The 24,265-nt window shown below is 42.1% G+C and overlaps 1 protein-coding gene across 1 annotated transcript in view; it reads left to right on the top strand.

The window, feature by feature from the left end:
• oafa (OAF homolog a) overlaps window positions 1–22,472 on the top strand; it is a 73,244-nt gene extending 50,772 nt beyond the window's left edge. Inside the window, exons 2-4 of the mRNA XM_080732250.1 lie at window positions 4,837–4,971; window positions 6,425–6,605; window positions 15,762–22,472. Coding sequence (XP_080588376.1) covers window positions 4,837–4,971; window positions 6,425–6,605; window positions 15,762–16,051 — 606 coding nt within the window. The 3' untranslated portion in view covers window positions 16,052–22,472. The remainder of the gene's footprint in view (window positions 1–4,836; window positions 4,972–6,424; window positions 6,606–15,761) is intronic.
• The last annotated feature ends 1,793 nt before the right edge of the window (window positions 22,473–24,265 follow it).

Below are 24,265 nucleotides of genomic sequence, written 5' to 3'. Positions count from 1 at the left end.
AAAGTGAATTATAATTGAAAGTGAATTATTTCAAAAGACGTTTTTCTAACGTATAAAATGGGTATAAAGGAGTTAAAACGATTGTGATGCTGTATTAACACATTTTAGCTGGGGACCCCCTGGGGCCACCCGCAAAGGACTCCTGGGGGTCCCCCGCCAGACCCCACTTTCAGAACCACTGCTTTAATCACTTTTTGAACTTTGTAGTGTTTCAGAACTTAAGACCAACGTATGGTTATTCCAGTTGTGTGAACTTAAGACACCTGGAGTATCAAAAGATCAATGTCTTCTGCAGACTCTTCAGTCTTCAGTTACGTCTGACAGCACTTGATGCCTGATCTGTACTCAGGTTGCGCGTCGTGCACGCGACGACGCGTCTTGCACTTGTAGTCGTAGATTGGCTTTTTTTCGAGGCCCGAGGCGACGCACTTTGATCCGTCTTATTTTATTTCCGTCTGTCTCTGGGTCGGTGTCTGATGCGTCGACGGGGAGGTGTGAAGGAATCCTTTGAAGCTAACGTCGTTGCCGCCGACAACTATGTCAATATTTGGCCTGGTTTACTTTTTCTTCCAAAGGTCAGGGGTGTCGCACCAAATTCTGGGCCCTGGGTACAAGGATTCACCGGGGATTCACCCCCCATGAATGTTCTTCATAGGGGAGGAGGTTTAACCCATTTAGACTGGGAACGCTTTATTTTGTGCTTTAACTACTGAAAAATAGCAGATCTACGAGCTTGTAGATCTGCTATTTTGAAAAGTCTTTGAATATTTCCTGTTTGTAACCTATGTAACCTATGTTTTCCATCTCAAAATATTTAGTTCCAGGGACCTCCCAGAAGCAAAATTTGAATTACAAATGTTCACTTAAAAAATAAATGTATTCAAAGATTTGCTCACATTTTCACGACTTTTCAAAAATGGCAGATCTGCAAGCTCACAGCGCGGCACTCGGTGCCGCGCTGTGAGCTTGTATATCTGCTATTTTTCAATTGCTAAAGAATAAAACAATTAAGGCCCCTCCCTAGTAACTCAGTCCCACTATTCCCCCCCCCCCCCTTGTGACGCCCCGGCCAAAGGTTGAGTAGTTCTGAACGACCTGGAATAAAACAACAACATGGCAATGTTGCCTCTAAACTAGCTGTGTTTCTTTCGCGGAAATTAAAAGCGGTTGCTCAGAAAACAGGGTTCATGCCAGGTTGGACTAGAAAGAAACAACAAGCAGTGAATGTAAACAAGCTCCGGGGCAGCCAGGTTGTATGGGCTTCCTCTGCCAGTGTTTACAGATGCGCGTCGTAGAGGAAGTAAGAAGAACGAAGAGTCTTACTGGAAAACAAAAGAGTTGACTCTTTGGCCTTTTCTTTATGTGTGTGTGTGTGTGTGTGTGTGTGGTGTAAAGTAACTAAGTACTTTTACTTAAGTACAATTTTGAGGTATTTGTACTTTACTTTCCAATTATTTTACTTCTACTCCACTACATCTTGAATCCAAATATTGCACTTTTACTCCCCTACAACTATTAGAAAACCTCAGTTACTAGATACTTTGTGGATGCAAATTATAATATTATAAAACATACATGAACCTTGTGGATCTGCCATTTAAAAAAAAAAAAAAAAAAACTTTTGGTACTTTTAAGTAGGCCTACATTTGGATGCCAATACTTTCATACTTTTACTCAAGTATGTTTTGAATTCCGGACTTTTACTTGTAACAGAGTAATTCTACATTGCAGTATTGACACTTTTACTTAAGTATAAACCACTCTGTCTATGTGTGTGTGTGCGTGTGCGTGTGCGTGTGCGTGCGCGTGTTGCTCGCTCCGGGCAGAGGCGGTGAGTGTAAGACACGAAGCCTCTCCTACTCTTGTCTGCTTCATACAGCCGTGTGAAAAGCGGAGGAGGGGTTGTGTGTGTGTTGGGGGGAGGGAGGGAGGGAGGGAGGGAGGGGGAGAAGATGAATAGGGAGACAGGTTCGTGGTCGTCCTTTTCTGCGCTGTCGGAGCCTTCCCAGCATGCTTTGCGTGCCCTCTCATAGAACCCCTTAACCCATTGAGATCCTGTTTTCTGAAGAAAACACATTTTTATGTCAGTGGTTCTCGTTTTCATGTCAAGGACCCCCAAATGGTATGGTTTGTTCCAGGGACCCATAGAAGCAAAGATTTTAGTTAAAGATGTTCGCTTAAAGAATACATACTGAAAGTCACACTTGTGTGAACTGAGCGGTGTGTGTGTGTGCGTGTGTGTGTGTGTGTGTGTGCGTGTGTGTGTGCGTGTGCGCGTGCGTGCGTGCGTGAATGTGAGTGTGCCTGGCCTCAGTGGCCTGAACAACAGCGCCCCTCCCTTAACATGTGTGGTCAGAAAAGGTACTGCAGGCTACATACAGACACACACACATACATACATACATACATACATACCCACACACACGGCCACGTATAGGAGACGGCTCCACCGCTCAAAAAGTGATGACTCATCACTAAACAATCGATTAGTGGGGCCATCTTTAGCCCAAGGAATGTTTTCTGTGCAAAACAAATGCTCGCAATGGATTCAGAATCATGATAAACCCCTAGTCGGACCCCTCACATGCTACTTTAAGCAGTTTTTTTTCTGGGTATTTTCTTCCTGTAGTATATACAGACAGTATAGAAAGTCAATGGGAGCCCAACTTTTCAGCTCCTAGGAATTCTACATCTAACCCTTTGTTAGATGTGTTACTAGACACCTTTACACACACATTGTTGAAGACATTTCTTGGTAAGGAATTTATTCCCAGATTTTATTAATATTCCCTGACTAATGTTCCAGAGGCCTCCGTCATCAGCGGAGTCTTCTCACGCTGGCTAACCCCTAGCATCACATCATTGTCATTTTATTTCTGTGTGTTGAAGAACCAGCGTCAAACGATTGAGGCGCCGACTTGGGACACCCGAGAGACGTTGTTGTGGCGCTGATGTCATTGTCATCAACAGGCCGTCTTAAAGCTGCAATCCCTGACTTTCATGTCTTTCCCCGGGATTCAAAGATAACCAAATTTCCGCCGTGGGACAAGAAAGCAATCCCCGCTTATCCAGGGGGCATGTTGTTCTTATGAGCTTCAGGACGTACTACTCATCAACCAGTAGCGTGGCCTGTACCACAGTGGTTCTCAACCTTACATTTTGTATAACACGGTTCTATTGTGAAAATAGACGATCTACATGCTCACAACGGTTGTGAGCATATAGATCGGCTATTTTTACAATTTCTGCCTCTAATATTTGACTATTTGGACAATGTTTAATCTGTCATTTTAGAGGTATTATAAAGTCCTTAAATTGTCACTTTAGAAATGTGCAGATTAGTCTATACACTTAAACTTCTATTTTGGTTTGTTCACTGTCGAGTGAGAAAACAATGTTGCAGTTGCACATCAAGTTAATCCTCTGGGGACCCCCAGAAATAATTTGGGGATCCCCCTGGGGGTCCCGACCCACTGGCCTAACTTACTGACACCAGGGTCTAGAATAGGTGTCTCTATGGGTGAGTGAGAGGACCGTCTCCAACCACTTAGTTTCAGACCGGATAAAATAATGTTTCAGTCGCTGAAAACAATTTCCAGATTGCAGCTTTACATCGCTTAATTTGACAGCAGAAAATGAGCAGAGCCAGAATGGAACAATACCGTCAGGGCAGGCCCGCAAGATGATGAATAAAAACCCATCCTCAAACTGTCGGCTGAAGCACTGTTGTTAAGAGCAAACATAAACCACGTCTCTGCTCTTTAGTAGACAGTTGTTTGAACATCCATAAACTCCACATATTGAATTACTTTGTGCCGTCTGGAGAAGTGAGACATTTAAGTATACAAATGGAAAGCGTAGCTGCTATAATCAGTCAGGGCATATCCACATAAACTGCCGCCTCGCACAAAACCAAGTTTAAGCCATTCAGGCCGGGAATTATATTATACTTTAGCTGTTGAGTGCTGCGCTGCGAGCTTGTAGATCTGCTATTTTTGAAAAGTCGTGAAAATGTGTGCAAATCTTTGAATACCGGTATATGTATTTTTAAGCGAGCATTTGTAACTAAAATTTTGCTTCTCGGGGTCCCTGGAACTAAATATTTTGAGATGGGGTCCGTGGCCAAATACTTATCATTTTGGGGGTCCTTCACATGAAAAGGTTTGAGCACCACTGACATAGAAACATAGGTTTTTAAAAAAGGATTTTGAAAACACTATAATAAAATGAAACAAAACTTGTGTAATACACTCTAAAACAAGATCCATTTTTCAAACCTGTGTTTACATTTGTATTGGTTATGTTACATGTATTGTTGCTTGTATGTGATGAAACAATAAAAAACTGGTTAAAGAGAAAATATTCAAAGACTTGCATACAAACTTTCACGATCTTTCAAGACACACTTATAGAATCACGATTTTTTTTTTTTCAAAAATGGCAGATCTACACGCTCGCAGAGTGCCGCGCTGTGAGCTTGTATATCTGCTATTTTTCCAATAGTTAAAGCACAAAATAATCGGGCGCCCGCTGGCCTAGTGGTCAAGGCGCATACCACATACTAGGCTATGATACCTGCTGGCGTCGCCGGTTCGATTCCCGATTTGGACGACCTTTGCCACATGTCATTCCCCATCTCTCTCCCCATTTCCTGTCACTATCCTATCAAATAAAGTCATAAAAAGCCCAAAAACATATCTTAAAATAATCAGTAACACTGCGTTCCTGGTCTTGAATGGCTTAATCAGCGCTCCGTTGCTGCCTTGTTGAAGTTAATTGTATTTATGCACTCATCCTCCTCCTGTCTCCTCCTGTCTGGTGTGTCTGTGTCTCCAGAATGTGAAGATCTTCCGCGCGCTGATCCTGGGGGAGCTGGAGAGAGGGCAGAACCAGTACCAGGCCCTCTGCTTCATCTCCCGTCTCAGCCACAACGAGATCATCCCCAGCGAGTCCATGGCCAGACTCAGACAGGTATGCGGAACTATATCATCACTTTGATTTGATCTTTATTTCTCTTCTTGAACCAGTGTTGATTTTGTCTACTAAAACCGCGAGGCGTTGTGTGCTTGTAGATCGGCTGTTTTCACTAGTTTAATTCATTTTTTAAATGATAAATACAAAACAAACGGTTTTGGACATACAAGGTTTCCACCCGACAACGACGAATATAACTCATGTAATTGGCCCACTGGCTTGTCACTTGTCATGATCTGAAATGGCACATCTTTGAGTAGCAGCAGCGCTATGGAGAGAGATCTCTCTCTATAGCGCGCAATGAGGGCCTCTCCAACTCTTTTTCCCGGGCTGAATCAGGGGCCCAGCACGCCCCTGGTCCAGGTCATGTGCCGTTATGGACAGAATAGTAAATCTTCGTCCCCCCGACTTTCAGCACCTCCACACGGTCCAAGTGAATACAGCGTAGCCCACCATTGACCCCCACTGTTGTTCTTAGGTTCTTTGGCAAACACCAGGGCGCATCAAACACAGGAGTATGAGCCAGCACAAAGAAACAGTAGATGTAGTTGCAAGCCCCCAAGAGAGAACATTATTGTTGGAGAGTTGTAGAGACGAGACATTTTAGCTAAAATTCACTAGGTTTAAGTGGGGAAAGAATACAATACATAACATATATTACGGGTGGAAACCTCATAGCTTTCAGCAGGATTCAAATGAAAAACATTGCAAAAGCATAAAATCTACAAGCTCTAAACAGCAGATCTACAAGCTGAAAAACGTTTTGATTTGCGCCACGTTTTCAGCTTATGGATCTGCTACTTTTGATGCTTTCGTGTGACGCTGTAGTATGATCAAGTAGGCCAGTGGTTCTCAACCTGTGGGTCGGGACCCCCAGGGGGATCCCCAAATGATTTTGGGGGGCGGGTCCCAAGATGATTAATGTGAAACATTGTTTTCTCACTCAACAGTAAACAAACCAACATAAAGTTTTAAGTGTATGAAGGGTATCTACACATTTCTAAAGTGACAATTTAAGGACTTTTTTTTAATACCTCTAAAATGACAAAATAAATTTGCCAAATTGTCAAATACTAGAGGCAGAAATCATCATTTACAAAAAAGAAGTTAAAATATCGGCGTTGTCGGGTAAAAACCTTGTATGTCCAAAACCGTTTGTTTTGCATTTTTCATTTTAAAAATGATTTAAACTGGTGAAAACAGCCGATCTACAAGATCGGCTGTTTTCACTACTTTTGTGCGACTGCCTTGTATGATGAAGCAGGGCTTTGCTTTGCGAAAGAACGTACAAATTTGAAACTTGGGAGATACGAGGTTTACACCCGACAACGACGACATGGAAATAAGAGGTTTCTGCCCGACAGCAACGATAATAAGCACGTTGACCGACCTTGGACCGATGTTTTTTTAATCTTTTTTCTCTTTCTCTCTCGGTTGTTCTCTGGTCCAGAAAAACCCTCAGGCCATCCGCTTGGCGGAGGAGCGCCGAGGGCTGGAGCAGCTGAGCATGAGCGTGGCGGTCAACCTGAGCCGTGCCGGCCAGCTCAGCTCCCACCTCCACAACATGTGCAGCGAGGCGCGCGAGGCCGTCTACACCCGCGAGCAGGACGTCAAGCACTGGCTGGAGAAAGGTCGGTACGCCGCTGGGGCTGTCACAATTATTACATAATCGTCTAATCGTGATTATTTTGACATAATCGTGATTATTTTTCATAATCGTCATAATCGTTTCCATGTTGAAAAATGTTCATATATTTTTAAGAAAGTCAAAAATAGTGGAAATAGCAGATCTACAAGCTCACAGCGCGTCGCATCGCGACGCGTTGTGAGCTTGTAGATCGGCTATTTCCACTATCAATGTTATTTTTTTAAGTAGTAAGTTGTCAAATATGTCAGTAATGTATTTGTATATTTAGGTTATGTGTCATATCTACCATATGCAACTTCAAAGCCTAAAAGCCAAACAGAAATGTAATTATCAACGACAAATACACAATTAAATCGTTAATCGCCAATTATTTGAGTGACAATTAATCGTCATGTAAAATGTCATATCGTGACAGCCCTAGTCACTTATCCACTGTGAAACTGTCTGTTACATAACAATTAGTCAGGGAAAGTTAGCAGAACACCTGTCAAATCTGGGAATAAATTCCTTACCAAACAATTTCTTCACCAATGTGTTCGTAAAGGTGTCTAGTAACATATCTAACAAAGATTGAAATTCAACATCCCTAGCAAAATGTTTGACAGCTAGGGTAATTCTGGGTCTCGTTCGCTTACTGTACTATAAGGGAAAAAAACACTCCCAAAAATAAGTGGGATGTGAGCGGTCTAACTAGGTGTTTTTAATTATTCTGAATCCATTGCAAGCATTTGTTTTGCACGAAAACATTCCTTGGGCCAAAAATGGACCCCATACACCTTGGAAAGTGATGACTCATCACTAAACCATAGTTTTTTTGCGTCTGATTTTGGCCCAATGAATGTTTTTCGTGCAAAACAAATGCTTGCAATGGATTCAGAATAATTAAAAACACCTAGTTAGACCCCTAACATGCTACTTAAGGCATATTTTTGGGAGTGATTTTTCCCCCTATAGTACAGTGTATAGTAAGCGAATGAGACCCAGAATTACCCTAGCTGTCAAATATTTTGCTAGGGATGTTGAATTTCAATCTTTGTTAGATATGTTACTATACACCTTTACACACACATTGGTGAAGAAATTGTTTGGTAAGGAATTTATTCCCAGTGTTTTATTAAAATTCCCTGACTAAATGTGTGCTGCTGGGCTGGCTTGTTGTGAATGCTGCTTCTGTCTGTGGAGTTTTATCTGATGTCTTTGCGTGTAGCCCGTCTGAGGACCAATTTTTGGGTTCGAGCCCCAATATATGAGCTTGTAGATTTGCAATGTTCCATAAACAACACATCCAAGTAATCTTTGAATGTTGAATATTGTTTTGAGTCCTATATTACAAAAATGTTTTAAAAAAAGTTCAAAATCAAATCAAAATCGATTAGAAAGCCTTAGATCTGATTACAGTACATCTACAAGGTCAACTATTTGTGCGATGAGACGCATAGTGAGCTTGTAGATCTGCTATTTTCCATAAACATTTTCCATAAAGATCTGCTATTTTCCAAGTAATCTTTGAATAATGAATATTGTTTTGAGTGACATGAACTACAGTATACAATGAGCAAGCAAACGAGGAACCATTAAATAAATGGAAACAAAACTTTACTTGATTTCACCCCAACTTTTTTACAACAAGTGTTCATATTTTAGATTGTAATTGGAGAAAAGAAAAGAAAAGATGAGTGTTAAAATGTTTTCATTTACTGCTTTCTATTGTTTTAGTGATTTTAATTACTTTGATTTCAGTGGTTGGGGGCAAGTCTTTTTAGACACAATAAGCCCATTCCCAAGATGCACCGCAATCTTTCATCTGCAAATGTGATTTATGGGGGCTAGTAGTGTTACTATAGTAATAAAGAAATCACCAGCTTATTGTGTCTAAAAAGTCATATTTAGCCACTTGCATGCATGCCCCCCATGCTCTGAAATCAAAGTAATTAAAATTGCTAAAACTATAGAAAGTAAATGAAAACATGTTAACACAATAACTGCCGGGCGCCGCTAGGTGCCGCTAGAGTGCCAGCCATTCTCCCGTAGGCATTCACTATCACATCCGGGTCGCCAGCCTGAACTGGCTTGGCTTTTCACTCGAATGAGTGCTATGCTAGCGAGCCGGAGGAAGTTAGCTATCAGTTAGCAATCGACTATAATTTTTTAGAAGAGCGATCTAAAGTTATTCAGCCGCCAAAATAACTTGTCTGCTGTTTTTCTATTGGAGTGGGCGGCGTGGCGCGGCCTTTTCTTCCCATTACGGGCCGTGTAAACAGAATCGCGGCCTTGTGCTAGGATGCTAAATTAGACCGGGGCTTCGTTGATGCCTCCGATTATTTAATTAATTTTACTAAATGAACCGAAAAATGTCGGTTCTTGTAATCCTTAATACGTCTTGCTGGGGGGGGCGTTTTTTTGGGGGGGCTCTAAACTTTTTTCTAAACCATTTTCAATGGAATAAATCATCGGGACAAGTAGAATGGCTCGTTGGGAAGCGGTGGAGGAGCCAGAACCACCCACGTCGCTACTAGCAGCTCAGGGTAAGCGAAATAGATTAAAAAATTAGTATTGGAATGGAAAAAAGAACCGATATTATTCGGTTTTCGCACAGAAAGAGTTAACACTCATCCTTTCTTTTCTCTAATTACAATCTAAAATATCAACCCTTGTTGTAAGCCTTAAAGGCCCATTCCCACTGGGCCAGATAACAGAAGTGGATGGTAGATACAGATAAAAAAAATATCTGCCACAGATATTTCTTTTATCTGTGGCAGATTTCTTTTTTATCTGTATCTACCATCCACTTTGAATGGAAAAATATCTGGAGATATCTGGCCCAGTGGGAATGGGCCTTGGAATTTCTCACGAAAGCGTTGCGATGCAATGCACTGTGAGCTTGTACCGTAGATCGGGTACAAGCTGGTAAGAAATCGGGTCACAAAAAGCTGCATAATTGGCGATGCTGATGCCATCCAGAAGGTTATTTATAAATGTCTGAGCGTTCAGCCCGGCCCGCCAGACGATTTACACCACAGATGTCCACTGGCCGGAGAAAGGTCAACGGGCCGCCTCGGTGTCACTTTCACTACGCTCTGTCCCACTGGACATAAGGCCTGATTTAACCCATTTAGAACGGGTACACATTTTGTGTATCATTATTTTATGCTTTAACTATTGAAAAATAGCAGATATACAAGCTCACAGCGCGGCACCGAGTGCCGCGCTGCGAGCTTGTAGATCTGCTATTTTTGAGAAATTGTGAAAATTAGAATTTTTACCCGATTCTATAAGTGTCTTTTGAATCCTTCTAAGATTTTTGGAAAAAACCTATGTTTCTATGTCAGCAATCTGGCCAGCCATCGTCAAAGAAAAGGTCATTTTCACTTAACTGGAGCTCAGTTAGTCTGTTCTTGAGAGACTACTATGTCAGTGGTTCTCAAACCTTTTCATGTGAAGGACCCCCAAAATGATATTTATTTGGCCACGGACCCCCATCTCAAAATATTTAGTTCCAGGGACCACCCAGAAGCAAAATTTGAGTTACAAACGTTCGCTTTGAAAATACATATATTCAAAGATTTGCACACATTTTCACGACTTTTTCAAAAATAGCAGATCTACAAGCTCACAGCGCGGCACTCAGTGCCGCGCTGTGAGCTTGTATATCTGCTATTTTTCACTGGTTAAAGCATTCAATAATTTTAGGCCTAAATGGGTTTTAAACTGCCAGCCAAATCCAGCCTGAATCAGATCTGTGTAAATGCAGACGGGTCACATGCAGGTCACATGAAATCCGATTTTCACAAACCACATCCAGAGGTGGTTTCAAATCTGATTCAAACCTGATTTCTAAAGACTTCTCTCAGTCTGAATGCACTAACGCAGGGGTCTTCAACAGGGGGTCCGCGACCCCTAGGGGGTCCGCGGAGGTACTGCAGGGGGTCCGTGAAATTATTGCTTAAAAAAAAAAAAAAAACATTTTTTTTGTTTTTTGCCATTTTCCACATTTATGTAAAAAAATAAATCATGATTCTATCCATTTTGAATAGCTTGAATACATGATTACTATGCAATTGACATATTGTTGATATTATTGACATTTGTTCTCAGTTAATAAGTAGTATGTATGTTTAGAAATGGTAGTGGTACGGCCCACCCTGCTCGCTGTAACTTGTACATGTTTAAAATAAAATAAATATGTCGTAGCCCCGACCCCCCCCCACCCTACGAGGTGGTAGGGGGTCCCTGCTCCATCTCCCCATCAGTTTGGGGGTCCCCGGCCTGAAAACGTTGAAGACCCCTGCTTGACTAACCTGATCTAACGAGCCAAAGTCACATATCAAACTGTCTAAAACGTCACTTGCAGCGCGACCCGAGCGCCGCTGATGTTATTACAGAGCGCGAGAATTGCATTTTGATTTACAAGAGCGCAAGGGTGTAGTGAAAATAAGACAGTTCTGCATAGGTTTTACACTACAGAAGAAAGGCGGGCAGCATTCAGTGGACAGGCGGAGAACGCCTTCTAGCACTTTGCCTCAGTACATGAGAAATGTACAGGAACAATTAAGGCAATATGTGAAGACATATCTCACAGCATGGCAGAAAATGGGTTCACAAGGTCCTAGCTGCAAATTAAAAAACACGAAAAAACACATAGAGTTGTTACCACGATAACCAAAAGCAGATATGTCGACGCAGGGCACTTTGGATTGAAGATGTTAACACATCGGACGCCCACGTGGTTTTGACATCTTAATTTGCTGGTGCCCATGGCAACGCGTCATTTTACCTACCGGCGAGAAAAGTAATCCGAGTAAATGTAATCCGAGTATGTCCTGTTTATTTCGCGAAAATCTTTTCTTTCAGTCAGGACCGTTTTTTATCATTTCTAAGCCACAGTGTTTGTGTTACGGCATGTAGAAGAGGCTGCCGTTTTGAGAAAACAATGAAAAAAGGAAGAGAATCCGGAGAAAACAGCATTTTTGTGCAGCCGCTAAACAGGAAGTCAACGAGACACGCGGCACGTCCGGGTGACGTAATTGCGCGCTGCATGTTGGGAAATGGAGTTTGTTTCATCACCGCGGTAGCCAAGTGCAGTAGCTACAGTACAGTATAGTTTACTGTACAACGCGTCAAACGCGTCGTGGGCCTCCAGCGACATCAAAGAAATTGACTTGTAGACACCACGTGGGCATCCGATGTGTTAAAATGAGTCTGAACACACAGATCAGATCTGTGTCACTTGCAAATGCAGTGTAAACCGTCGGGCCAAAAGATCGGATTTGAGAACTAAATCATATTCAGGCTAGATTTGACTGCAGTTAATCCAGCCTAACAGATCTCCAAGTGGCTGTGAGCTTAGCTTCTGCAGGCGGTACATCATACGAGAAGGCATAAATCAGACATAACTCTCTGACATGATAATGTGTGCTGGGGTTGTAAAACGCTGCTTCTACCAGGGTTTCAGATGTTCTGGCAACTTCTGTCTCTACACACACACGCACACACACACACACACACACACACACACACACACACACACACACACACACACACAGGGGCGTCACTAGGGGTAGGAAAGTGGGACTGAGTTACCAGGGCTTAGGTGGAGGGGCCCTAGTAACTTTAACTATTGAAAAATAGCAGATATACAAGCTCACAGCGCGGCACCGAGTGCCGCGCTGCGAGCTTGTAGATCTGCTATTTTTGAAAAGTCGTGAAAATGTGTGCAAATCTTTTGAATATGTATTTTTTTAAGCGGACATTTGTAACTCAAATTTTGCTTCCGGGGGGTACCTGGAACTAAATATTTTGAGATGGGGGTCCGTGGCCAAATTCATATCATTTTGGGGGTCCTTCACATGAAAAGGTTTGAGCATCACATGGAAACCTGGGTTTCTTGCACACTTTTTCACAATTTAAAAAAAATAGCAGATCTACAAGCTCACAGCGCGGCACTCGGTGCCGCGCTGTGAGCTTGTATATCTGCTATTTTTCAATAGTTAACATTCATGGGGGGCCCGCAGTGAATCCTTGTACCCAGGGCCCAGAGTTTGGTGTGACGCCCCTGCACACACACACACACACACACACACACACACACACACACACACACACACACACACACACACACACACACACACACTCCCGCCGCAATCCTTCTCTGCGGTCTCCCGTGTGTCTCCTTCCTGCTCAGATCTCCTCAACACCTCTCGAGACGCTATCTTCTCATTGTACTTTAATGATACGACTTGAAGTGTTTACTCGGGTTGCAGGGCTTCTCTGTGAAGTGCGAGGCCCTCGCCGGCTCTTTGTGGAGAAGATTAGACTCTCTTATCCCCGCCCCTCCCCCCCTTTATCTGTGTGCACACACACACAAAAGCCTTCCTCGCGGTTTCCACCTTTCTGTTTTTATGAAAAACAACATTTCATCCTCATAAGCAAAGATAAAGTACTTTTTTTTTCCTTTTATGATCTGAGCTCGCTTGTTTGTGACCCTGTTTTGCGTCGCCAGAAAATTGTATTTAATAGGTTCTGTTGATACAACTGTTGTTTGTTTGCGAGGGGGTGGTTATTTTGCAACAGGGCCCTACTATCGTTGCACCCAACACCAACGGATTCCCAAATTATCCGGTGCGCGGAGAATCTATGAGACAGCTTTATAGCACTGTGACCAGGGGTGTCACACCAACACTCTGGGCCCTGGGTACAAGGATTCACTGAAGGGCCCCCCATGAATGTTCTTCATAGGGGGAGGGGAACTGCAGGGAACGCATTATTATGCATTATTTTGTGCTTTAACTATTGAAAAATAGCACATATACAAGCCCACAGCGCGGCACAGAGCGCTTGTAGATCTGCTATTTTTGATAAATCATGAACATTGCTGCAAGTCTTTGAATATTTCAAATCCTTCTAAGGTTTTTTGAAAAACAAAACGTTCTAAACTTTTTCATGTCAAGGACCCCCAAAATGACATGTATTTGGCAACGGACCCCCATCTCGAAATATTTTAGTTGCAGGGAGTCAGGGACCCCCCAGAAGCACCCAGAAGCAGAATTTGAGTTAGAAATGTTCGCTTAAAAAAATACATATAGGCTATTCAAAGATTTGCACACATTTTCACAACGTTTCAAAAAATCTACAAGCTCGCAGCCATGCTGTGAGCTTGTATATCTGCTATTTTTCCAATAGCTAAAGTATAAAATAATTAAGGCCCCTCCTCCACCTTGGGCCCTATAATAACTCAGTCCCACTTCCTCCCCCCCCCCCCCCCCTGGTGACACCCCTGTCTCTGTGACAGCGCTATTATCTGCTAAACAATGTTGACGGTCACGGTTCAGCGGGCACGCTGGCTGCTCCGCTATCTTCCGCCGTGAATCACCACAACTTGCATCTGCTTTGCATAACAAAGTCCTTCCATTTCACCGTATCGCCTTCCTCCCCAACTGGCCGTTAGTTTGACCCCTCCTCCTCTGGTCGCTTCTACAGTGGAGCATTGTTGAGTGAACACCCAATGTAGTGCACACCGTCTGCTGGGTGATTTGCAACCAGGTGTGCAACAGTTAGTCAAACTAATCAATCCTAGCGCCCCTAGGGGGTCCTCAGACTTACTACAGGGGGTCCTCCAAATCTTTGTGTGATAGAAACTTTTTTCTCCTTTTTTATATTAACCCCTTGAACCCTAGCGTCCATATCCTGAGAACTTGAGCCAAAAATAGCAGATCTACAAGCTCACAACGCCTCGCGCTGTGAGGCGTTGTGAGCTTGTAGATCGGCTATTTCCGGCAAAGAGGTTTGGTGTAGAGGGGAAAAAGAGCAGAATAAGTATGGAGTGAAAGGTCAAGTTTATTAAGTATTGACGGTTCAAGTGGTTAAATATCTGAAAACACAATTTGACATGAATCCAAAATACTGTACACTGATGATTGTGTTGTCAAACAATTAAACTATAAGGAATCTATGAAGAGGTTGTGGGGGTCCCTGCTTCATCTCTCTCTCAACTAAGGGGACAAGGGGTCCTTGGCCTGAAAACGTTGAAGACCCCTGGACTAATTTTGATTTGGTCGATTTATGAAAAAATTATCCATTTGAATTGAATAGATGCTGGGGGGTTTTCTTTCTTTCTTTCTTTCTTTCTTTCTTTCTTTCTTTCTTTCTTAAAATGCAGCAAACAACAACAGCAATAACAAAACCGTATCATAAAGTATCATACATGGAGTCCAGTATTGGGCATGTTATTATACGATAAGAATGCAGGTTGGCTATTGTTGGTATTTTTTGCACAACTGTTGCACGGCAAAATGTCAAGTAGGGCTTAAGGGATCAGACTGATCTATTTAGTTGATTGTGAAAAATGTTATCTTTCTGATTACTTGATATATAATAAATCCCTCAGATTAATTTAAAAGGTTTTGGATCCAATAATGAAATAAATAAATATTTGCGGAATTTGCACATCTTTTGACCGGACTGTCTCTTTTGCCGGTGTTTAACTGCTATTTTGTACTTTTACTTTTTTGGCACTTTAAGCATAGTTTGACGCCATTGCTTTCGTACTTTTACTCAAGTACATTTTGAATTCCAGACTTTTACTTGTAACATAGTATTTATATCCTGCGGTATTGATACTTTTACTCGAGTAAAAAAAGAGTACTTTTTCCACCACTGTTATGCTGTGAGTGTGAATTCTTGGGGCGGCAGTGGGTCAGGGGTAGAGAAACCGTCATCAGAACACAGAGGGTTCCCGAAGGGACCCCAGTTCGATCCCCCAGAGTTAGTGTCGAAGAGTCCTTGAGCAAGACTCTGAACCCCTAGTTGCTCCCGGTGAGCAGGTTGGTGCCTTGCATGGTTTCCTCCGTCATCGCCGGCGTATGAATGCGTGTGTGAATGGGTGAATGTAATGCACAATCTATGTAAAGCTCCTTGGATAAATGCTTAATATAAATGCACCATTTACCATTTTAAGAATGGTAAATGAACCTAATGAAGACCCGAAGGGGTTGAAACGTTGCATCCAAATAAAATATGTACTGGAGCTCTGGAACAGTGTGCGAACCTCCTCTTCTTCCATGGTGTGTATATATTCTTTGGTTCGGCACCTGTACATTTTTGGAGATGCTTACCTCTCTGCCCATGTACCATGTACCTCTAGGTGTGGAGGGCTCCATGTTCGAGATGCTGCCCCAGCAGCAGAGCGGCGCCCCGGAGGCTCCCGGCGGGCCGCCCGCCTGCCGCGCCACCCCAGACCTGTGGACGCCCTGCCTGTGCACGTACAGCCTGCGCCTGGAGTGGTACCCCTGCCTGCTCAAGTACTGCCGCAGCCGGGACGCCACGGGGAAGGGCGCGCCCTACAAGTGCGGCATCAAGAGCTGCAGCAAGGGCTACCAGTTCACCTACTACGTTCCCCAAAAACAACTCTGTCTCTGGGACGAGGAGACCTAACGTCTCGACTGCATGGGGATATCTTGAAAAAAAGTCCTGGAATAAATTCCTTACCAAAAGAAATCTTCTCCTATGTGTTTTATAAAGGTTCTAGAAACACATCTCACAAAGACTGAAATTCTGTTTCCCTAGGGGAATCTGTGATAACTGCTGAAAGTTGGGGTCCCTTTAAGTTTACTTTACAGTAAGAAACACAAAAATAAATATGCTTAAAGCAGCATGTGAGGGGTCAAACTACCGGTAGTTTTTTTTCCCCCCATGATTCTGAATCCATTGCAAGCATTTGTTTTGCACAAAAAAAAAAAAAAGAAAAATCCTTGGGCTAAAAACGGCTCCCACAAAGCTGTGAAAAGTGATGACTCATCACTAAACCATAGTTTTGTGGGGCCGTTTTTCAGCAGCTGTCACGGATTCTCCTAGGGAAACTCAATGTCCGTCTTTGTGAGATGTGTTACTAGACACCTTTACAAACACATTGGTGAAGAAATGTCTTGGTAAGGAATTTATTCAAGGATTGGACATTTTTTTCTGAAGATATTCCCAGGCTAAAGGGAACCAACACGGAACATAAACTCGATAAGCTTGTCTCAGGTGGAGGAGGAGGAAATGGAGGGGGAGGGGTTGTGAAATCCATATCCACAAGTTTCCCAAACAAGCTTACTGGGGAGGAAATGTGGTCTTCACTTCCTCTACACAGCTGATTCAAATCACTGAACAAAGCACCGTGAAATCACCGTGCAGAGATTCAGGTGTGGCGGTAGCGCAGCAACCACCAGAGCAGTACAAGAGGAGAGTATAGCGTCACGCTTTGATCTTGCCGCAAAGCGGAAGTTGCGTCGCTGCTTGAGCCTGGTGACGTTCCTAACAAATGTCTGCTGCTCTTCAGCCCTGTCCACCTCCATTGTAACCGAGGCATTTTCACTTGCTGGTAAGTAGACTAAATCACGTCTTTTTCCCCCCTTTAAACGCATTCACGGGCCTCTCCAAGTTAAACAACATTATTATTTCACGTAATCGGCACCAGTTAATGTTTCTCCTAAGGAAATGTACTTTATTGACTTTAAAATTATTGACTTTAAAATTGACTTAAATTAACTTGGAGAGCCTGTGAATGCGTTACAAAGGGGAAAAAGACGTGATTTAGTCTACTTACCAGCGAGTGAAAAATGCTTCGGTTACAATGGAGGTGGACGAGGCTGAAGAGCAGGAGACGTTTGTTAGGAATATCACCAGACTCCAGTAAGCTAAATGGTGACGTCGCGTCCGCTTCCACACTTACAATGGGAGTCGACGTAAGTGTCGGAACTTTCTACGGGTCTGGCAACCAGGAAACAGCCACGGGGAACAGGAAGTTGATGCCCACTAACTTTCACGCAAAGGCTCATGGGACAACAGGAAACTTGTGGATACAGTAAATCAGTTCAGGTTCTAAAATGAGACCAAAACTCTTGTCGGAGAAGCAGCTGTACGGACCGAACTTGTACATTCTTAAGTCGAGACGAAGACTTGGGAGGAATGAATACATCATTTCCATTTTAACTTCATGAACCCTTCATAGACAGAATTGTGTGCACATCTCAAGCCTATATTCAGGCCACTTTCTGGACATCAAGATGTCTGACAATGGAAAGGAGAGGAGGAACGCCCGCACACTATTTATATGCTCCAAAAACTCACTTTTATTTTAGGCAACTGTAACGTTTTGACAAATGACGTAAACGTAAAGTCGAAACGTGGCAGTTGCCTATAATACAAGTGAGTTTTTGAAGCATATAAACAGTGTGTGCGCGTGCCTAACTTCATGGACCCTAACATCCCTACTCTGTCATAATAGGCAGACGTTCGAAAGAAAAAAGGCAATCTTCTGAATCAGCAATTTTGTGTAGAAGGGGGGGGGGGGGGGTGAAGGAAGGGGACCATGTTGTACAGACATCCCGGGGGACCCCAGTCAAGGAAGTATATAGGGTTTAAAGTGGGTTATGCGACTTTGCCAAGAAGCTGCCACTTCTGTGCCTTTTTTTATTGGCGTGCAGGGGGGGGATTACCAGAGCGAATGGAAGATTTCAACAACAACCTCTGATACAAACATTTTTTTTTTTTTGCACCGAGCTGGACAGAATGTTTTCTTTCTACATGTCTGTCCAGTTAATGTCAACAGAGTGTATGGCACTCTGCTCAAGAGAGTCAGAGGAAGTGACTGTGGGCCATTCTGTCATTCTGACAAAGGAGGATTTGGAGGAGCTCTACATCTCTCTCTGTCTTTATCGGTGTAACGGCACGACTCGGCTTTAGCCAGCTAAAGTCTTGTTTATTAAAGGACAACTTTGTTTTTTGTTTTTACAGCAAGGGTTCATATTTGGGATGGTCATTAGAGAAAAGAAAAGATGAGTGTTAAAATGTTTTCATTTACTTCCTTCTATCGTTTTAGTGATTTTAACTATTTTGATTTGCTTGCATGCCCCCAGGTTGGGGGCATGCGTACAAGTGGCTAAATATGTCTTTTTAGACACAATAAGCCCATTCCCAAGATGCACCACAATCTTTCATGGGCAGATATGACTTATGGGGGCTGGTGTAAATGGTAACAAAGACATTTTCAGCTTATTGTGTCTAAAAAGACATATTTAGCCACTTGTACGCATGCCCCCACCCACTGAAATCAAAATACTAAAATCGCTCAAACAATAGAAAGCAGTAAATGAAAACATTTTAACACTCATCTTTTCTTTTCTCTAATGACTATCTAAAGTATGAACCCTTGTTGTAAAAAACAAAGTTGTCCTTTAACAACTCAGGTTGGCTGACTACATGGACAAGAACTCTCTCTGGCGCTGTCTTTATTTATTGTAGTTGCAAATTGAAATTATGGATGATTATTTTTGTACATTTTGTCGACTATAACCTCATGTACGTTTGTTTGCCCTTTCTTAACGTTCATTTCTTTGACAAGTTCTAAGCTCACCCGCCTGCAACCCCGATTAGCAAGAAGTGTGTTTGTGTAGCAAAAGAACATGTTGAAATGTGCAGAGTATTTGATTTGGCGGTGCTGTCGTGTTGAGTCCCATCCGTGTGTATGTCGTGCTACACACCTTGTTATCAAGTGTTGCGTGTTTTTTAAAGAGGGTGTGGTTTAATAAAACCCCTGTGATCCTCTTTGAAGTGGGACCAATTCAGCCCCACTCCACCCCGCCTCACCCCCCTCACCTCTCCCATGGCACGAAGCTCACTGACTTAAGGCCTCTCCATACTTCGACCGAAATGTTCTGTGAGTTGTGTTTTCCGACGTGCAAATTTCCGAACTCTCGTTCGGTCCAATGCTTTTCAGAAGTCCCGAGGGATATAATTTTATGGTAGAAAAGGACCTTTTGACCGAAAACGGCGGTTTCGGTCGAAGTATGGATAGGCCTTGACTCTCAACCGTTTTCATTTCAAGGTCCCTCAGTTTGATGTTTATTAATGTCACTGGGACTCTGAAAATCCTCAGTGTTCATCTCACTCTGAGAGTGTACAAACAGACCCAGATGAAGGCATTGCAAGTTTATTTGTATTGCATAAAAGCAAGGCAATTCTAAGTGCTTTACATAAAGCAATAAGCATTAAAGGAGTAGTTCACCCCCCAAATGATTTTTTTCTTCTTCTATTAATTACTCAAGCCATGGAGACTATAATATTTTTATTTTTTTGTCGCATTCCTAAGACAGAGATGTTATTCGCTAGACACACCCATTAAAAATGTTCGAAATGAACATTCAGGCTGAGTGTCAGGGTGTCAGGCTACAATTCACCCTTTGTCAGCCTTCTGATTGGTCCCTGACTGACCAACCAGCAGGCTCTTTCTGCCTCTGTCCTGCCCTGGTTCTGCCTTTTTTATGTTGAATTTGCTAAAACATAATTTTTGGAGGAATAAAAACATGCCCTGTCACTATGCTGCCACTGAGAGGCTCCGTTTTACTGAAACCAAGTGAAATGAGAACTGAACACACATAATAACAATTCGAAGCAACTGAACAATGGTAGTGGATGGAGAGAAAGGACTTTTGTCCCATCAAGACACAGCAACAAATGGGTGCGAAGAGGGGCGGGACAACGGGCGGGACTTGACAAAGGGTGAATTGATCATCATGACACCAATTAAACAATACAGTGCAATAGAAAGTATTTTAACTATGTATATATCCAGGAGTTTGTTGTTGAGGGTTCATTTGGTTCAATTTGTACATGCTCAGAGTTACAGACAGACCTGTATTCCTCAAGGACCCCTGGTTGGTCCCTGGACCATGCGTTGGCTCACAATGTCTTTATTTTACAGGTTCAAGTTGACCAAAGGCAGCATTCTCAAAGGCAGTGCTGTCAACAGAATGGCCTTTAGCGCAGTGGTTCTCAAACCTTTCAGGACACAATCCACCAAAATAGTCACATTTCAGCTGGGGACCCCCCACCCTGACAAGCACTTGGAATTGTAGGAGTTAAGGCATTACATTTAGTTTGACATGGTTCCACAGATGCATATTGTGAAAATAGCAGGTATACAAGCTCACAAAGTCTCGCAACATGAGGTGTTGTGAGCTTGTAGATTGGCTATTTTCATATTTTATTTTCTTAGATAATATTTGACAATTTGGCCAATGCTTGACCATTTATTATAGTATATCTTGATGTTGTAAGGGTCTTTTTTTGTTTTTGTTTGTTTGTTTCTTTTTATTTTATAGTTAAAAAATGTGTTAAAAGTCCTAACATTTTCACTTTAGAAATGTGAAGATACCCTTTATACACACGTATACATATTGTATGTTGGTTTGTTTACTGTTGAGTGAGAAAGTGAGAAAACAATGTTGCACATTAAGCTAATCATCTGGGGATCCTCCAAAATCATTTGGAGCCCCAACCCACAGTTTGAGAACCACTGCCCGAGCGTTCCATCGCTCAAACAAGGTTTTACTGTAGATTGTGTCAAGTTGGAACATACCAGAATGTACATAACACTTACAGATTGGTCAACTTCAAAGTCTATACTGCCATCTTCTGGACAGAACATGCTATTTATTATTCCCCGTTATCTTCCCGTGTTCAGAGTTTGTATTTTGTCCGTTCATTTCAACAGTTGAACATCATATCATGTGTAATATGCACCCTTAAACTTTTTTATGGCTCAATTCAAGGAGCGACCTCTGGGAATCTGTGGGACCAAAATTACACATTGATTGATTGAATACTTTATTAACAGTTTGTACAGAGGGACTGTACAGTTACGCTTAATGCCAATATGCTGTTTCCATTGTGGTTTTGTGTATTCAATTCATCAAGACATATAAAGACATGCAATCTTTATACAAGAAACCATCAATACTAGGAGCAGTAAAAGTATATTTACAGAATAAATAGCGCCTTTATCCAAAGCGCTTTACAATGTGCATTACATTCTCACACACACCGATAGCAGAGGAAACCATGCAAGGCACCAACCTGCTCATAGGCAGCAGTTAGGGGTTTAGTGCCTTGCTCAATACTTTGACATTAAAGGACAACTTTGTTTTTTACAACAAGGGTTCATATTTTAGATAGTCATCAGAGAAAAGAAAAGCGTTAAAATGTTTTCCTTTACTACTTTCTATCGTTTTAGTGATTCTTAACTATTTTGATATGCATGCATGCCCCCAGCATGCATGCAAGTGGCTAAATATGTATTTTTAGACACAATAAGTCCATTCCCAAGATGCACCGCAGTCTTTCATGGGCAGATGTGACTTATGGGGGCTGGTGTAAATAGTAACAAAGAAATTGCCGGTTTATTGTGGCTAAAAAGACATATTTAGCCACTTGTACGCATGCCCCCACCCACTGAAATCAAAATACTAAAATCGCTAAAACAATAGAAAGCAGTAAATGAAAACATTTTAACACATCTTTTCTTTTCTCTAATTACAATCTAAAATATGAAACCTATAAATAAAGTGGTTTGAGTTGTGTGTGCCCCCCCCCCCCCCCCCTTTCCACAAATCATGACTGACTACATTTCACTCTCGACTGCCACATCAATGTTCACTTTATATTGTGTGTGTGTGTGTGTGTGCACGTGTGTGTGTGTGTGTGTGTGTGTGTGTGGCTGTGTGCGTGCATGTGCGAGTGTGTGTTCCGTATGTCTGCTCCCAACTGATAAGCCAAATGTGTGAAGCATTTCAATGTATGGCCTTTTACCGGTGATCAAGTGCCTTAACATTTCCATTGTGTCTTTTTCTTTTTTTCTTTTTTCTTTTTTTGCTATGTAATTCTAGGATAAATTGTCAAGACATATTTTTCTATGAAAGTTTTGTATTTGTGTTGTAAATAATTCTCAAAATGAAGCAATTAGCCTATGTACTGGTCAAGAGTTGTGTTTTTCATGAATTGTTGAAATAAACTATCTTTTTTTTTTTGCACTGCATCACACCGTGGCTGGCTTTTGATGCTACATATATTAGTTGACATTCTGCTGTTTTGTTTGTCGAGCAATAATTCCTGATTAATTATTAGCCTACCTCTGTATCATTTAATTTGATTGCTTGTTGGACTTTGCAGTGCTGCTCTATCAATACAGTTTAAAGGGCTGTTCACACAGAGCACTATAACAATAATTAATGATAACTACTGTATATCATTCAGCATTGCATTTTTGGAAAAGTGCTAAAACTGCTTCCATTGTTTGACTTTGTGTGTAGTCATGTCCCTGGCCTATGTAGTACCAACAGCTGCAATACCGCTGGGTACCTTCAAGTGGTGCTGTTGAGCATTTCTCCAGTCCTACAATCAAGATTTGGCAACACACACAGTAGTGCTTTAGAGGCCGAACGTGACCGAACGATGTCAGGCCAATATACTGTATTTCCCCACATGCGTGCGCAGGAACGGCATGGAACATTGCATGCTATAACCATAGAGTTATAGGCTATACGAGTGATGATGCGCCATATCCTGTCTAATCAAATGGTTATTTGCATAACAGTTTTTCCAGGCAGGCAGTGAGTGGTGGGCTTGCGCATCCCCCATAGAAGTCCAAAAGCTACCCTATTCATATGGATAGACTGCTTTAACACCTAGGCCACTGTAGGTTTCCAGCGGTGACTGTATGCATTGTGTGTGTGTCCTCATAGGCTACTACATGGCTCCATTGCTGTGTTATGTAGACTTACTGTTTGAGATTGAGAAGCACACACACACACACACACACACACACACACACACACACACACACACACACACACCTTCCTATCGCACACACACAAGGCATAGCTTAATGAAATGAACTGCTCAAATGCACTGCTCCACTTCAAACTGGTTTTGATTTGTTTAGTCGGTGTGAACTCTGACATCCACTTGTGAACATCCTTAATTCAAAGGTTCTTTATTGGCATTGGAAACCTTTAAATAGGCCTACTACTAGTAGGCCTAAAATCCCAGCTGTTTTAATTTATTGAATCGCCTAGTAGGCTACTAAATTAAAACAGCTGGGTAACATTGCACCATTGTAGATAAAATAAACACACAAAGATAAAAATACAGACAGAAATATTGCACTTTTGCTGTAAAAATGTTTAAATAAATAATAGATGCAGATGGGTAGAGACTAGAGTAGAGCTAGCCTAGCAAACTAGACTCCTCCTGCCTTCTGATTCGAATTCCTTGAAAGGAGAGTGAGTATGGTTTACAAAGCTAGAGTAGTAGACTATAGAACAAGGGTCTTTTAACAGGGGGTTCGGGACCCCTGGGGGGTCCTCCACATCTTTGTATGATAGACTTTTTTTCCCCTTTTTTATATTAACCACTTGAACCCTAGTGTCCTTATTCTGAGAACTTTAGACAAAAATAGCAAAACTACAAGCTCACAAGACCTCACACTGCGAGGCGTTGTGAGCTTGTAGATCTGCTATTTTTGGCAAAGAGGTTTGGTGTAGAGAAGAAAAAGAATCGAGTACAGAGTGAAAGGTCAACTTAAAGGGGAATTTCACCTCTGGGACAATCCAATCTTATTTTATTGTTGTTTGGGAGACGATCAACACAATCCTGAGTTATGTTTTGTGTTCAATCTGTGTTTATAGATATTTTAGTATTTCAGCATGTACTAGTGATGCGTTTTGCATCATATGATGCAAAACGATTGGGTTAGGGTTAGATTGGATGTCAAAGAGGTGAAATGGCCCTTTAAGTATTGACAGTTCAAGTTGTTAATCTGACAACATA

Source organism: Nannobrachium achirus (assembly GCF_963921795.1).
Source record: "Nannobrachium achirus genome assembly, chromosome: 8".
In the NCBI taxonomy this organism is placed as follows: Eukaryota; Metazoa; Chordata; class Actinopteri; order Myctophiformes; family Myctophidae; genus Nannobrachium; species Nannobrachium achirus.
This window is presented reverse-complemented; position numbering and strand designations above follow the sequence as displayed.